General features: G+C 37.4%; 1 protein-coding gene and 1 pseudogene across 3 annotated transcripts; both read left to right on the top strand.

Annotated features, from left to right (window-relative positions):
- Positions 1 to 2,234: 2,234 nt before the first annotated feature.
- On the top strand, positions 2,235 to 6,385 carry LOC103335714 (purple acid phosphatase 2-like). Of its 3 annotated transcripts, none has more exons than XM_008238741.3 (9): positions 2,235 to 2,578; positions 3,141 to 3,375; positions 3,688 to 3,885; positions 3,994 to 4,105; positions 4,270 to 4,499; positions 4,619 to 4,757; positions 5,330 to 5,550; positions 5,725 to 5,849; positions 5,940 to 6,385. In XM_008238741.3, the coding sequence occupies exons 2-9, from the start codon at positions 3,166 to 3,168 to the stop codon at positions 6,136 to 6,138; spliced, it is 1,434 nt and encodes a 477-aa protein (XP_008236963.2). In that variant the 5' UTR covers positions 2,235 to 2,578; positions 3,141 to 3,165; the 3' UTR covers positions 6,139 to 6,385. The 3 variants fall into 3 exon arrangements, with proteins under 3 accessions (XP_008236963.2, XP_088911046.1, XP_088911047.1); XM_089054921.1 differs by lacking the exon at positions 2,235 to 2,578 and having other exon boundaries at positions 3,143 to 3,183; positions 3,285 to 3,375; XM_089054920.1 differs by lacking the exon at positions 2,235 to 2,578 and having other exon boundaries at positions 3,032 to 3,375.
- Positions 6,386 to 9,494: 3,109 nt separating this feature from the next.
- Positions 9,495 to 10,816, top strand: LOC148916316 (transcription factor RADIALIS pseudogene; annotated as a pseudogene).
- Positions 10,817 to 14,333: the final 3,517 nt, after the last annotated feature.

Below are 14,333 nucleotides of genomic sequence, written 5' to 3'. Positions count from 1 at the left end.
AAAAGCATGTCAAGTCAGTTCTTAACAATGAGAAAATATAATTGAACTCATGAAAAGATAATAGCACTTAACATCAATCAAAATAAAAGGATATGAAAATATTGAACAACAAAAATAAAAGAATTTAGCAATTCATACCGTATATTGGATTAAAGAACAATTCACAAACTTACTCAAAGAACATTCCCTTTAGCCTTAACTAGAGTTCTAGCAACTCATTACAAAAGAAAACATAAACTAAATGGATAAAGAAATCTGTCGTAGGGGTGTCCTTGCCAAATAAGTTGATGGGTGATTTATAGTAGTCAATGAGGTGAGTGGGAAGTTAATACATTCATGGTAGGTGATGAAGGGTCTAATTGAGTGATTAATTGGATTAAACATGTGTTGATGGTGAAGAGTTAGTGAAAAGAAATAACGGTGAGGTAAGTGGGCGTTAAATGGCTGACATAAAATAGGCTCTTTAGCTTCAACGGTTTTGTCTTCTCTTCTCCCTCTTTACTTCTCTTTATAATCACAATAATCCCACAATCAATTCTTCAATTAAATCTGCCAGCAATTCTCTTCACACCTAGCTTGAACTTGGACAAATGTATGTCTTCATCTTTTGGCTTTCCAACTTCCTACGGAAGATAAATTCACCTAATAAGTTCACCAAATTAATATAGAAAATTCATAAATCCAGTTGGTGAGAATAAAATGTAACAACAAGTGAAATTACATTCATTAAGCCAAAATTATATCATAAAATCTCCAAAATAATAGTAAAAAGATGTAATTTGAGACTCTCATCACGGCAGCAGCAACAACAAAGACAACTTCTTTTCACTCCCTCTCTCCCCCTGAAGAGAAGAGGTCGTCGGAACCATAAGAAAAGTGACACTTAAGAAATAGAAGTGGATTGATGCTCAGATGTAGAAGAATCAGCCATGGCAGATAGGTAGCTGAATTGCAGCAGACATAGGTAGAGAAAAGACAGGTAATGACTCAACATAAACACGGTAGGGACAGAGACAATGGTAAAATTGCAGAAAGGTGCAGGTATGGCTAAGGCAGAAGAAATATATATTGATTATTAAGGAAAGGAGAAACGGGGATTTACAGCAAGGTGAAGACCTGTGATGGGTTAGGAATGAGGAGTGCCAACGACTCTCAATTTGGCAAAGGTTATCACAAGGATTAGCAACGACTCTCAAGGAGACCACAAACATAGGTCACAAGAAAACCTAGGCTCTTATACCATGTCAAACAAGTACAAAGATGTGTTAACCCTAAATAAAATAGGAAATATATCTAAATTACAATAGGAAGTAAATCTCTATTACAATAGGACTAAATAATAATTGGTAAGTAACCAAAATTCTAATGAAATAAGGAACCAAAATCCTAACTAAGTAAGGACTCGCCAACATGATCTTCACGTCCGATCACTTTTTCACAAATATAGTTTTGGAGAGACTGCCAGCTCTCATATTATTTCATCATTAAGGATCTTTTGGTCCTCATATAGTTGTATGATGATGGTCACGGAACCTATTTCTTGCACGGTATACAATTCATCATAATGAACTTATAAAACAAATTCTCAAAATAAATATTGCTGGTATGAACGATAAATATGCGCCATACTTTAAATAAAGGTAAATGTGCGGTAAAATAAATTCATAAAGTAAATTGCTTGATATATAGACGTTAATTCCGCACCATAGTTTAAATAATAAAGTAAATATACGGCAAAATAAATGTGATTGTATGAGTACTAATTCTACTCCATAATTTAAATAAAAATAAATAAATGTGGGGATAAAACCGCCACTTAATATAAAAGGATCTTCTGACCTTTTTTAGATGTACATGAATTTAGGGACTTCTGGCCCTTCATTATATATATTGATGATCAAGATATTCGGGTGCTATTGATCATAAATGGGCTGCGAGTTCACAGGCATCCCTGATAATCTATTTCTTGTTTCTGCCATTTCATGATGATTGTAGCCATGACCTTTCATGATCAATTGGTGCAATGACTTTTCATGAATTATTAATAAAAGCATAAAGAAAGATATGTGCACGTATATTAATATATACAAGTATGACTTTCTGCAGCTTTAACACCCTTCGGTGGGTTCTTTCTTAGTGCTAGTCTGCTAGAGAATATCACGTTTGTCCCCCACACAATATTGTTTTTCACCTGCCATATCTCTTAAATAGTTACCAACAAATCCTTTTAGTTGTTTTGTGCAGTAGCCTTCTATAGAGCCAAATACTCATCGGACCTTGCACCACTCCATCCCCAAACAACAACTTTTTCTCCGCTCTCCAAGCTCTCTTGTTTTTTTGGTTTGGTTAGTTTATTTTCTTTTAACCCTTTCTTCTCTGGTATGTCTGTAGATATGTTTTAGAGAAGATATTTATAGTTGCAGAGGTAGCAACTAAAGCTTGAGATAGAAGGGTAATGAAGCAGAGGGGTTTGATCGAAAAACTCAGTTGGTATTGGAGAGATATTCCTTCTGATAACGGAAAAATTTGGAGAGAATTTAGAGGAAGGAAACAATGATTATCAAGAGCTCCCTCCACCGTGAGCTTCATCTTTTCTATTCTTGTTCTTCATTCATAGTTGATGCCTTGTATTTATAGGCATATGGATTACACTATTTACTAATATTGTATAATTACAATGATGAGTCATGGTGTGAGTCATGCATGGTAGGCATCCATTACATCCAGGTTCACAACAGATTCCGACTTTTTTCTTTTTGTTCAATCAAATCTCAAGCCAAACACCTCGCCTATGGTAAACCAGCTGTCGTTATATTTTGATTGCTCCAATCCAAGAATAGATACGTTTCATTCACTCAGAACTCCCAAGGCCAACTGTATACAATCACTATTTCCGATCCCAAAAGAAACACAACCCGACTAAAATTCCCAGAAGAATAAGTACACATGTTAAAAATAAATAGAAAACCATGCAAATCCAAATCCCTTTAGCCTTAGAAACGTGCATATTCCTATACAGCTCTGAATAATATTCCCCATATTTCCTGATAAACTTTAGATTTTATTTATTTAAATTAAATTAATTTTTGTGTGTCTATAAAAAGAGCATGATTTTGCTGAGCGCAATGGAATTTGTGTAGGGTTTGAGGTGCCTCGAGTAATAATATGATCAAGATGGGTGTGGTGAGCTTAGCGTCTGTTTCTACTTATTCAAGGGTATCTAGTTTTGTAGTTTTGGGTTTGGTTTTGAACTTGGCTGTGGTTTGCAATGGAGGAATAACAAGCCCTTTTGTGAGGAAAGCTGAGAAGACGGTTGATATGCCTTATGAAAGTGACGCCTTTCAAGTCCCTCATGGCTATAATGCACCTCAACAAGTATATATCTCCCCTATCTCTCTCTATCTCTAGTCAGTTGTAGCTTAATGATGTGACTTATTTGTACCACATTATCTGATGATATCATCGAATCCGGCCTATACGAGTACGAGACATGTGATCAATAAATGTTGTATAGGAGAGAGACCTCTTATTTACTTGAACCTTCATATTTTATGTGGTCTTGTTTTCCAAGATTTATGGCTTGCTTCACACTTTTGCTTTTCTTCTTGATGGAATTGATTAATTGGTATGATTTTTTAGCTTAATTTTGTTTAATTGTATGATATGTGTGTGTGTTCTTGATCCAAGGTTCATATAACACAAGGAGACCACAAGGGAAAGGCCATGATTGTGTCATGGGTCACTGTGGATGAAAAAGGCTCCAGCAAAGTGCTTTTCTGGAGTGAAGGTCAAAAGAAAAGGATGGCTGAAGGCAAAGCTAAAACCTATACATACCATGATTACACTTCTGGTTACATTCACCACTGTACGATCAGAAACTTAGAGGTAAATTTCAATCTGCCTTTCTGTTTCTCCTCTTTTTCTTTGTTCTTTTTGTTCTATAAATAATTTGCTGACTGAAATTATGAACTAATAATATATAATTTTGGGCAGTACAATACCAAATATTACTATGTGGTTGGAATTGGGCACACTGAGAGGCTGTTCTGGTTTGTAACTCCTCCTGAAGTTGGGCCAGATGTCACTTATACATTTGGTCTCATGGGTAAGTAATTTATTTATTTAATAACCAAAACAGAATGGTTAACTTTTAGCATTGTGATCCAAAACTAATTTCATGCTTTTGATTCATTTACAAGGCAAATTGGCTATTTGACTACTTGTAAATTTGACTTACCCTTTGTCTTACCATTTGTCTTTCATTTGCAGGGGATTTGGGCCAAACCTTTGATTCAAACTCGACACTTACTCACTATGAAGAAAACCCACTTAAAGGACAAACAGTTTTGAACCTTGGAGACCTCTCTTATGCAGATAATCATCCCAATCATGACAATGTTAAGTGGGATACATTTGGAAGATTCATTGAGAGAAGTGCTGCTTATCAACCTTGGATTTGGACTGCAGGGAACCATGAGATTGATTATGCACCAGAAATTGTAAGCATTTCATAGCTAATCTTAAGCTCTCATTTTCTATATCTAGAGAGGTGAATTCTAGTTCCAAAATGTCATTGGAAAATTGTTTTCTAAGAGAAGATTGGTACTTTTTGTTGCAGGGTGAATACAAACCTTTCAAGCCATACACTCACCGGTATAATGTCCCACACAAAGCATCAGGGAGCCCTGCCCCATTTTTTTACTCAATCAAGAGAGCTTCAGCATACATCATAGTCTTGTCTTCATATACAGCTTATGGTACTTTTTTTTTCCCTACTGTATTTACATGACTGGCTCTCAAGGCACCTACACATATATGCAGTATACGATATGAAAATTCTAGGAGTGTAAAACATGTTCTTTTCGGACTGTCTAATATGTTACCTTGGCATCTGCAAATTTGTTAAAATTGATGTCTGTGATGTAATTTGGCGATGACATACCTAGATACTTGCTGCATTTGTTAAATCAACTCATGTTTATGCTTTTTTCCCCCTCAATTTGAAATACTTAGTTGTTGCTTTCATGCCATGTGAGAGATTGTTATACTGTAAATCAAACTTTGTTCATCTCTGCAGATTATTACATCATATAAATTACTTTCACATTATATGGAAATGATATCCTTATCATATTTTCTAATGACTTTGTTTTAAATGATTGGAGACTTTTTGCTTCCAAGTTATCCTGAAAACTGAGTTGAAACTTCTTCTGTCCATGTAACATCCAATCAATTCTAACTTGTTAGTGAAAACTTCAGTGCATTAATGTCTTTGTTAAATTGGCTGCTGCAACAGTCTCATTTAACATATCATTTCCTTGTTCTCAAGGTAAATACACTCCTCAGTACCAATGGCTTGAGCAGGAGCTACCAAAAGTTAACAGGAGTGAGACACCATGGTTGATTGTCTTACTGCATTCCCCATGGTACAACAGCTACAACTATCATTACATGGAAGGAGAGAGCATGAGAGTCATGTTTGAGTTGTGGTTCGTGCAGCACAAGGTTGACGTAGTCTTTGCAGGTCATGTCCATGCCTACGAACGATCTGTAAGTGCTCAAAATAAACTTTTTGAAACAGATCAATCCCTTAATGGAACGCTTTAATGTTTGACAAATTAGTACATGAAACCCTTTTGAGGAGAAGTGTTTGACTGAATTGCTGATATCAAGAAAACTGTATTCATCTTCCTTTTTCTGATAAGCAATTTGTGTGTATCACAGGAACGTGTATCGAATATAGCCTATAACATTGAAAATGGAAAGTGCTCTCCAGTGGTGAAAGATCAATCTGCGCCGGTGTACATTACCATTGGAGATGGAGGAAATATTGAAGGCTTGGCAACCAAGTAAGTACATGATCTTTTAGGGTTCAATGCTTTCCTATTTGTTAGCATTGCATACTTTAATCTATGAATGTTTTTTGTTTTCTTGTGCAGTATGAGGGAGCCACAGCCAGACTACTCAGCTTATAGAGAGGCCAGTTTTGGTCATGCCATTTTCGACATCAAGAACCGAACTCATGCCTTCTACAGTTGGCACCGGAACGACGATGGAGTTGCAGTGAAAGCCGATTCTATGTGGTTTTTCAACAGATACCATCATCCTGTTGATGATTCTACAAGTTCCCAATCATGATCATGAGAAAAGATAAATTTTGTTGCTCTTGTTTTCTAGAATAAGTTTGAGCTGTATTTCTTATTAAGTTAGTCAATATTTTCTGTATGTTTGGTTCGTCTCTCTATTTCTACCATTTATAAATCACCAAGGATCTGTGTGTGATCTGTCTTGATGTTGATAAAAGAGATATCCCTAAATCGATGACTTGTTGGTTACTTGTATTGCACTTTGGATAACTATTTCTAGCAGAGTATGTATTCCTCCACCATGTTTTTAAGTTCGATTTCTCGCTCCCTAAAATTGCTTGTATCAAGAGTACATCAACAAGTCTCCTACAAAAAAAAAAAAAAAAAAAGGAAATTACGAGCCTAATTATCGGGCCATGCTGGGCTTTGGCCTATTGGACCTTAGCCTACCCACTTAAGCCTGCAGGCCACAAGAAAAATGATGATCCCTACATAAGAATGTGCTTGTAACACATCAATCAAAATTTCCTCAATTGGCTTTGGGCTCTTGGACTACCAAGCAAAACAAAGCTTTTGAAAACGCTCTGGCTGTATTTGACAAGGACACTGCCAACCGCTGGGATAATGTTGCCAAGTCGGTTGGCAAAAACCAATAGAGGAAGTCAAGAAATATTATGACCTTCTTATCATGTCATTAATGCAAATTGTGTTGCTTATACATTAGGGTTTATTCACAACTTCAAGGAAACCATTGATTCATGGTACTTTTAGGTAGGCGTAAAAAGTTTTCCTATTTGTTTCTCACTGCTTCATAGTACTTTTGAAAACGTATTGGCTATACTTTACAAGGACACTACCAACTGCTAGGATAATGTTGCCAAGGCGGTTGGCGAAAAAATGTAGAGGAAGGCAAGAAGCATTATGAGCTTCTTGTTGAAGATATCATGCTCATTGCGCTTGGAAAAGTGTCCTTCCCGGATTACAGAAAAAATTAAAGTTAGGGAGTGCATTAATTAAATCTTTGAAAAAGGGCGTAGGCAAGCGGTCTTAGGACGAGTTGGGCCTAGTCGGGCTAGACCGTTTTCGGGCCAAGAGTATAAAATTTTTTCCTAACATTTCCTATTTGTTTCTCACCACCATTTTCACTTTAGACCTTCATCCTCCTCCACATAATACCATTTTCAATTGCATAAGCCGAATGTCCTCAACTATCTCTAGCTCCTCTTGGACTTCCAAGCAAAACAAAAATTTTGAAGACGCTTTGGCTTTGTTTGACATAGACATTGCTAACCGCTGGGATAATGTTGTCAATGCGGTTGGCGGAAAAATCCAAAGAAAGTCAAGAAGCATTATAAGCTTCTTGTTGAAGATATCATGCTTATTGAGTCTTATCAAGTGCTCATCTCTGATTATAGAAAAAAATTTGGTTAGGGACTGCATCAATTAAGTTTTTTATGTTTTTTGTTTTTTTAAAAAAGGCTTGGGCAAGCAAGCTTAGGCCCGACTAAGTTGGGCCTATTCGGGCCTAATCGGGCCAAACAAGACTTTGTCGCGTTGGTCCGAGGCATGGTCTGATCAAGGGTTTCAAGTGTTATGCCCAAACCTTACGTAACCTTAGAGCGAGCTTAACCATAATGTCGTACTGGGCTTTGGCTTATCCGACCTCAGCCTACTCACTTAAACCCGCAAGCCACGTGCCAAATGATGATCCCTATATGAGAATGTGGTTATAACGCATCAATTAGAGTTTCCTCAATTGGCTTTGGCCTCTTGGACTATCAAGCAAAACAAAGATTTTGAAAACTCTCTACCTGTGTTCGATAAGAACACTGCCTACCGCTGGGATAATGTTGTCAAGGAGGTTGGCGAAAAAATGGAGAGGTTGTCAAGAAGCATTATGAGCTTCTTGTTGAAGATATCATGCTTATTGAGTCTTAACCAATGCCCACTGCATATTACAAAAAACAAAAAAACAAAAAACAAAAAAAGGTTAGGGAGTGCATCAATTTAATCTTAAAACCTTTTTATTATTATTTTTTTTTTAAAGGGCATAGGCAGGCAGTCCTAGGATAGGCCTAGTTGGGAGAGGCTGTGGGCGAGCTCAGGGGTGGAGCTAAAATTGTAAAGTTGGGGGGGGCGAAATAGAAAATATAAGTATTATAGCTATATGAGCCGAACCAAATCTTAAGCCCAAGCCTTGCCCAACCTTGGAGTGAGCCTAACCATTAGGCCGGGTTGAGCTTTGGCCCTTCAGACCTCGGGCTACCAACTTTGGCTTGCGAGCCGATTGATTTTCCCTACATGAGAATTTGCTTACAACTCAATCAGTGAAGTAAAAGGAGTTCTTTGTTCCCAGCTTCAAGGAAAACACTATTTCATGGTATTTTTTAGTAAGCATAAAATGTTTTCCAAAATTTTCCTATTTGTTTCTCACCACCATTTTCACTTTAGACCTTCATTTTCCAACTCAAAATACCATTTTCAACGGCATCAAGCAGAATGTCCTCAACTAGCTTTGGCTGCTCTTGGACTGCGAAGCAAAACAAAGATTTTGAAAATACTCGCTGTGTTTGATAAGGACAATGCCAACCGATGGGATAATGTTGCTAAGGAGGTTGGCAGAAAAACCCTAAAGGAAGTCAAGAAGCATTATGAGCTTCTTGTTGAAGATAGCATGCTTATTGAGTCTTGACAATTGCCCATCTCGGATTATAGAAAAAAAAATGAGGTTAAGGACTACATCAATTAAATATTTGTAAAAGAGGCTTAGGCAAGCGGCCTTTGGCCATAATGGGCTAGGTCTATTCTGGCCTAGTCAGGGCTAGCAAGACTTTGTCTCGTTGGGCCAGGCCATGGGCAGACCAAAGTTTCAAATCCGGTGCCCAATCCCTACCTAACCTTAGAGCGAGCCTAACCATCGAGTCGTGCTAGTTTGTTAAAATCTTCTCAACCCTAGACCAATCATGAAGAAATTTCCCACTTTCTGGTTCAGTTCAAATGTTCTAAATTAGAGTTTGTTTCTTTAGCATTATAGCTAGGTTCCTATATTTTTATAAACCAAGAGCAATATTTACTGATACATTTCTACTTAACTCAAAATCAAAAAAGCAAAGGCACTAGGTAACTATATATTTTACTTGCATAAACTATGATTCACAATATCTATTTCCTTTCCTTATTTATCATAACACTAGAAATGGGCCACGTCCATGACACTACCCCACCTCACCCCTTGACACCCTCCTTGTACAGAGCAGGCATTGACCCCACTCATCAACACAAAACACACCCCCTCTTCCCTATTGACTGATCTGCTCACTATGTGCTTTGCCTTCCAAAGTTTTCCTATTTGTTTCTCACCACCCTTTTCACTCTAGACCCCCCTTCCTCCTCAAAATACCATTTTTAATGACATCAAGCGGAATGTCCTCATCTGGCTCGTCTTGGAGTACCAAGCAAAACAAAGATTTTGAAAATGATATGTTTGTGTTTGACAAGGACACTGTCAGCTGCTAGGATAATGTTTTCAAGGAAGTTGGCAAAGAAACCCCTGAGGAAGTCAAGAAGCATTATGAGCTTCTTGTTGAAAATATCATGCTTATTGAGTCTGGACAAGTGCCTATCTCGAATTATAGAGACAAATGCGATTGGGGAGTGCATCAATTAAATATTTATAATATATATATATATATATATATATATAAAAAGGCATAGGCACGTGGGCTTAGGTCGGGCTTGGGTTGGGCTAGGCTGGGAGTAAATGGGCCTAGTCGAGCCAAGATGGGCCTAGTGGGCCCGACCTCGGGCGGACCAAGAGTTTCAAATCCTAAGCCCAAGTCCTACCTAATCTTAGAGCAAGCCTAACCATTGGGTCTGGTTGGGCTTTGGCCTATCAAACCTTGACCTACCCACTTAAGCCCACGATCCGCACATCAAATGATAATCCCTACATGGGAATGTGCTTACACCGCATTCGGTGAAGTAAAGGGAATTCTTTGTTCACATCTTCATGTCAATGAAGAAAATTGGGTGCTTATACATTAGGGCTTGTTCACAACTTCAAGGAAATCATTGTTTCATGGTACTTTTTTGTATGCATAAAACATCTAAAGAGAAAGTTGTATGTAGATGTACTTAAAAGAGGAACGAGTACATGCAATTGGTATACCATCAACACCACACACCAAAAAAAAAAAAAAACCTAACAGAATAGGAAAAGTATTGAATTCAAAGCATGTTATAGTCATAGTGATATCGGAGAATCTTTCAATCTAGGCAACATATGCTTATTGTAGGTACATGAGAATGTGCTTACAACTCATTCAGTGAAGTAAATGGAATTCTTTGTTCATAGCTTCATGTCATTTAAGCAATTTGGGTTGCTTATACATCATCTTCAAGGAAACCACTGTTTCATAATACTTTTTAGTAGGCATAAAACATCTAGACATAAAGCTATATGTATCTCCAAATAAGGTTTGGCCCGAAATTTTTGTGTTCGAGCCTGTCTCGGATCGGGCTTTACGAATTTTTTTTTAATTTTTCTAGCCATGCTGATGTTTCAAAGGGCTTGGTACTGGCCATTGGGTCCAGCCTAGACGGGCCTAACAGGCTGGGCAGCCTTAGGCCTAAACGGGTAAACAACTACAAATTTCAATTCTGATGGCCATTAGTTGATTTTCCTATTTATTGCATTGGATTTTTTCCTTCTTTTTTAGATACGTGCGTAATGTGTTGTAGTTGTACACATATTGCTTACTGCTAGCTACTACTACACAATGAAACAAACATAACCTAGTTCTAATTGCCCTAAATTACATGAGTAACAATCCTTGTTGCTTTGTCCCTTCAAAGGGAAATTATTTTTTTTTTCTAGAAATTTATGCAATTTCATGACTAGTTTGTTAAAATCTCATGAACCTTAAACCAATCACCAAGAAACTTCCCACTTTCAGGTTCAGTTCAAATGTCCTGAATGAGAGTTTATTTTAAAAAATTTCTCTCTCCTTTTGCTTTTTCCAAAGTCTCCCTTATTTCTACAGCATTATAGCTATGCTCCTATATATATATATAAACCAAGTGTAATACTTACTAGTACATTTCTACTTATCCCAAAACAAGAAAAGCAAAGGCACCGTATCTATTTCCTTTCCTTCTTGCTCATAACACTAGCAGCAGGCCACGTCCATGACACTACCCCACCCCACCCCTCCACTCCCTTCTTATAAAGTGCAGACATTGCCCGTACTGATCAGCACAAAACACGCCCCTTCCCTATTGATTGATCTCCTTACTCTCTCCTTTGCCTTCCAAAGTTTTCTTATTTGTTTCTCACCACCCTTTTCACTCTAGACCCCCATTCCTCCTCAAAATACCATTTTTAATGACATCAAGCGAAATGTCCTCAACTGGCTTTGGCTTCTGTTGGACTGCCAAGCAAAACAAAGATTATGAAAACGCTTTGGCTGTGTTTGACAAGGACATTGCCAACTATTAGGATAATGGTTCCAAGGCGGTTGGTGGAAAAACCCTAGGAGAAGTCAAGAAGCATTATGAGCTCCTTGTTGAAGATATCATGCTTATTGAGTTTGGATAAGCGCTCATCCTATATTACAAACAAAAAATGAGGTTAGGGAGTGCATCAATTAAATCTTTTTAAAAAATTAAAATTTTAAAAAAAAAACACAAGCAAGCGGGCCTTGGCTGAGCTAGGCCTAGTCGAGCAGGCCGTTGGCGGGCTAAGTGTTTCAAATCCTAAGACCAAGCCCTACCTAATCTTATAGTGAGCCTAACCATCGGGTTGGGCGAGGCTTTACTTATTGGACCTTGGGTTACCCACTTCGACCTACATGCCGCGAGCCATATAATGTTCTTGTTGAAGATATCATGCTTATTGAGTTTAGACAAGTGCCCATCCCGGATTACTGTACCATTTGAAGGAGTAGCCATGGCCATATGAATGATTAGGAAAAGAGGTATATTATATGTATAACTATTTATCGTTGCTGCTTTCGAGCAGTGTGAGGCGTACTCTCTCCCTATTGACTATCCTTACTTTCTCCTTTGCCTTCCAAGTTTTTTTAGTTATTTTCCTTTGCCTTCCAAGTTTTTTTAGTTATTTTTCTCACCATCATTTTCACTCTGTAAGTGTTTCTCAAAAGACCATTTTTAGTGGCATTAAGCGCAATGTCTTCAACTGGCTCTGGCTCTTCTTGGATTGCCAAGGAAAACAAAGACTTTGAGAACACTATGGCTATGTATAGAGGTGTCAAACGGACTAAGCCGACCTGAGCACGGCCCCCTTAAGTAAGGCTTGACATGGCACAACCCCCTTAAGTAAGGCCCAACATGGCACAACTCGTATCTTTGGGCAGGCTAGGACTAGGTAATTAGGCCCAATGGGCCGGCCTGTTTAAAGCTCATTTATTAAATTATATTTATTTTTTAGAAAAATACTACATAATATTATTATATTTATATCTTGAATTCGAATCTATTTATTTTCTCTAATAATATATATTCAAAATTAATGTTTTCTTTATATATAAAATAATAATTTTATTTTTCAAGTTTCAATTTTTATAACCAAACAATTATCAAGCCATTTTCTATTTAAATGTACTTTAAATAAAGTTATTGGCCAATTTTTTTTAAACAAATAATAAATCTAGTTAGTATATACATAAATGTAAAAATATATATATAAATAAAGCTATACAAAAAATTACAAAATAAAATGCAATACATAAGTCAAATGAGTTCTGCTAAATGAATCCTAAAACTAATTGAGTACACCATACTACCAAACTATATTGAATTACTTATTTACCCTAATATAAAATGACTAAACAGGATATATTGAATTGTGAAACTAATATAATTTTAATAAGTACACCCAACTCACCATATCCAACTCTAATCAAACCTAGAGAAGTTTTCGTATTACTTGGTGTGGAAGGCGAACAATGCAGCGAGCATTGGCAGTGGTGCAAATAGGTGTTGTTGAATGTTTGTTCCTTTGCCCCTTCCTTTGCCGACCAACAGCCCTCCATTGCTGCTCAACAACTCCTCCATTAGACATGAAGGTTAAAGAAATTATTAAGATACCAAATCTGAAAGTGGAAGACCATCTAACTATTTATATCATTGAAGTTATTAGTTGGATCTAAAGTTCAAATATAAGAAGGCATTTGGGAATTAGTTTTCATTTGAATCAAGATTGCAGTAGCTATTAGACCCAGTCGAACCAGTTTGAACAAATTCGTTATTTGAAGACTAAATCAAAACCCCATTGAGATGAGAAAAAAAAAAAAAAAAATTTGCAGAACAAATAAAAACCCAGATTTGTTCAAATTGACTTCTTTTGATGTGAAGAACAAAAACTTTAGAAGAAATTAAAATATGAGGTGGCAAATGAGATGTGATATAGTGTATATAAGGGAAGCTGTAATTTCTCCTCCACTACAGCTGTATCACAATCAAATAAAATAGCTGTCTGCTATTAGTTTACTTTCCTTTGTATGTATTGTTGACTTAGAGTATTCAATAGTAATTTATTTTCTTTCCTTCTTAGATATACAAAAATCTCTGTATATATGTTAAGGGTGTTGCCCACTTAAAGTATCAATTGAAAATATATTTTCCTACATGGTACCAGAGCCCTATGAGCTCCTTCGAGAGTTTTTTTTTCTCCCCCACCCAGCCCACGCTTGTCTTTCTCTACCTTTTCTTCCCCTTTCTTCATGGCTTCAGATAACAGCACCTCTGATGTTGTTCTTACCCCTAACTCCAACAATAGTTCTTCTCCTTCTCTCATCACTATCAACGATGCTGCCCAGCTTCCTCTCAAACTCACCCCTCTCAACTATCCCTCCTAGCGTGCCCAGTTCAAAGCCCTTCTTCTTGGGTATGACCTCCTTGGCTATGTGGATGGCACTCTCCCCTGCCTTGCCAGCAACAACACCTTTTGGAAACGTCAAGATCAACTCCTTCTCCACGCCATTCTTGCCTCTGTCTCAGAATCTATCATCTCCCTTATTGCTGCTGCCTCAACCTCTAAAGCCGCTTGGGACAAACTTACCAAGCTATATGCGAACCGTACCCGCTCCCGAGTCATGAGTCTCAAGGAACGTCTCACTCTTGCTCGCTGTGATTCCAAGCCCGTGATGGAATTTCTTTAATCCCATGCACTTGCTCTAAGCCCTTGCTTGTGATCTATATCCTCAACGGTCTCGGCTCGACAAAGAG

Source organism: Prunus mume, linkage group LG6 (assembly GCF_029339155.1).
Source record: "Prunus mume cultivar Tortuosa linkage group LG6, ASM2933915v1, whole genome shotgun sequence".
Taxonomy (NCBI): Eukaryota; Viridiplantae; Streptophyta; class Magnoliopsida; order Rosales; family Rosaceae; genus Prunus; species Prunus mume.
The sequence above is the reverse complement of the archived record's forward strand: the minus strand, read 5'-3'. Positions and strand labels throughout refer to the sequence as shown.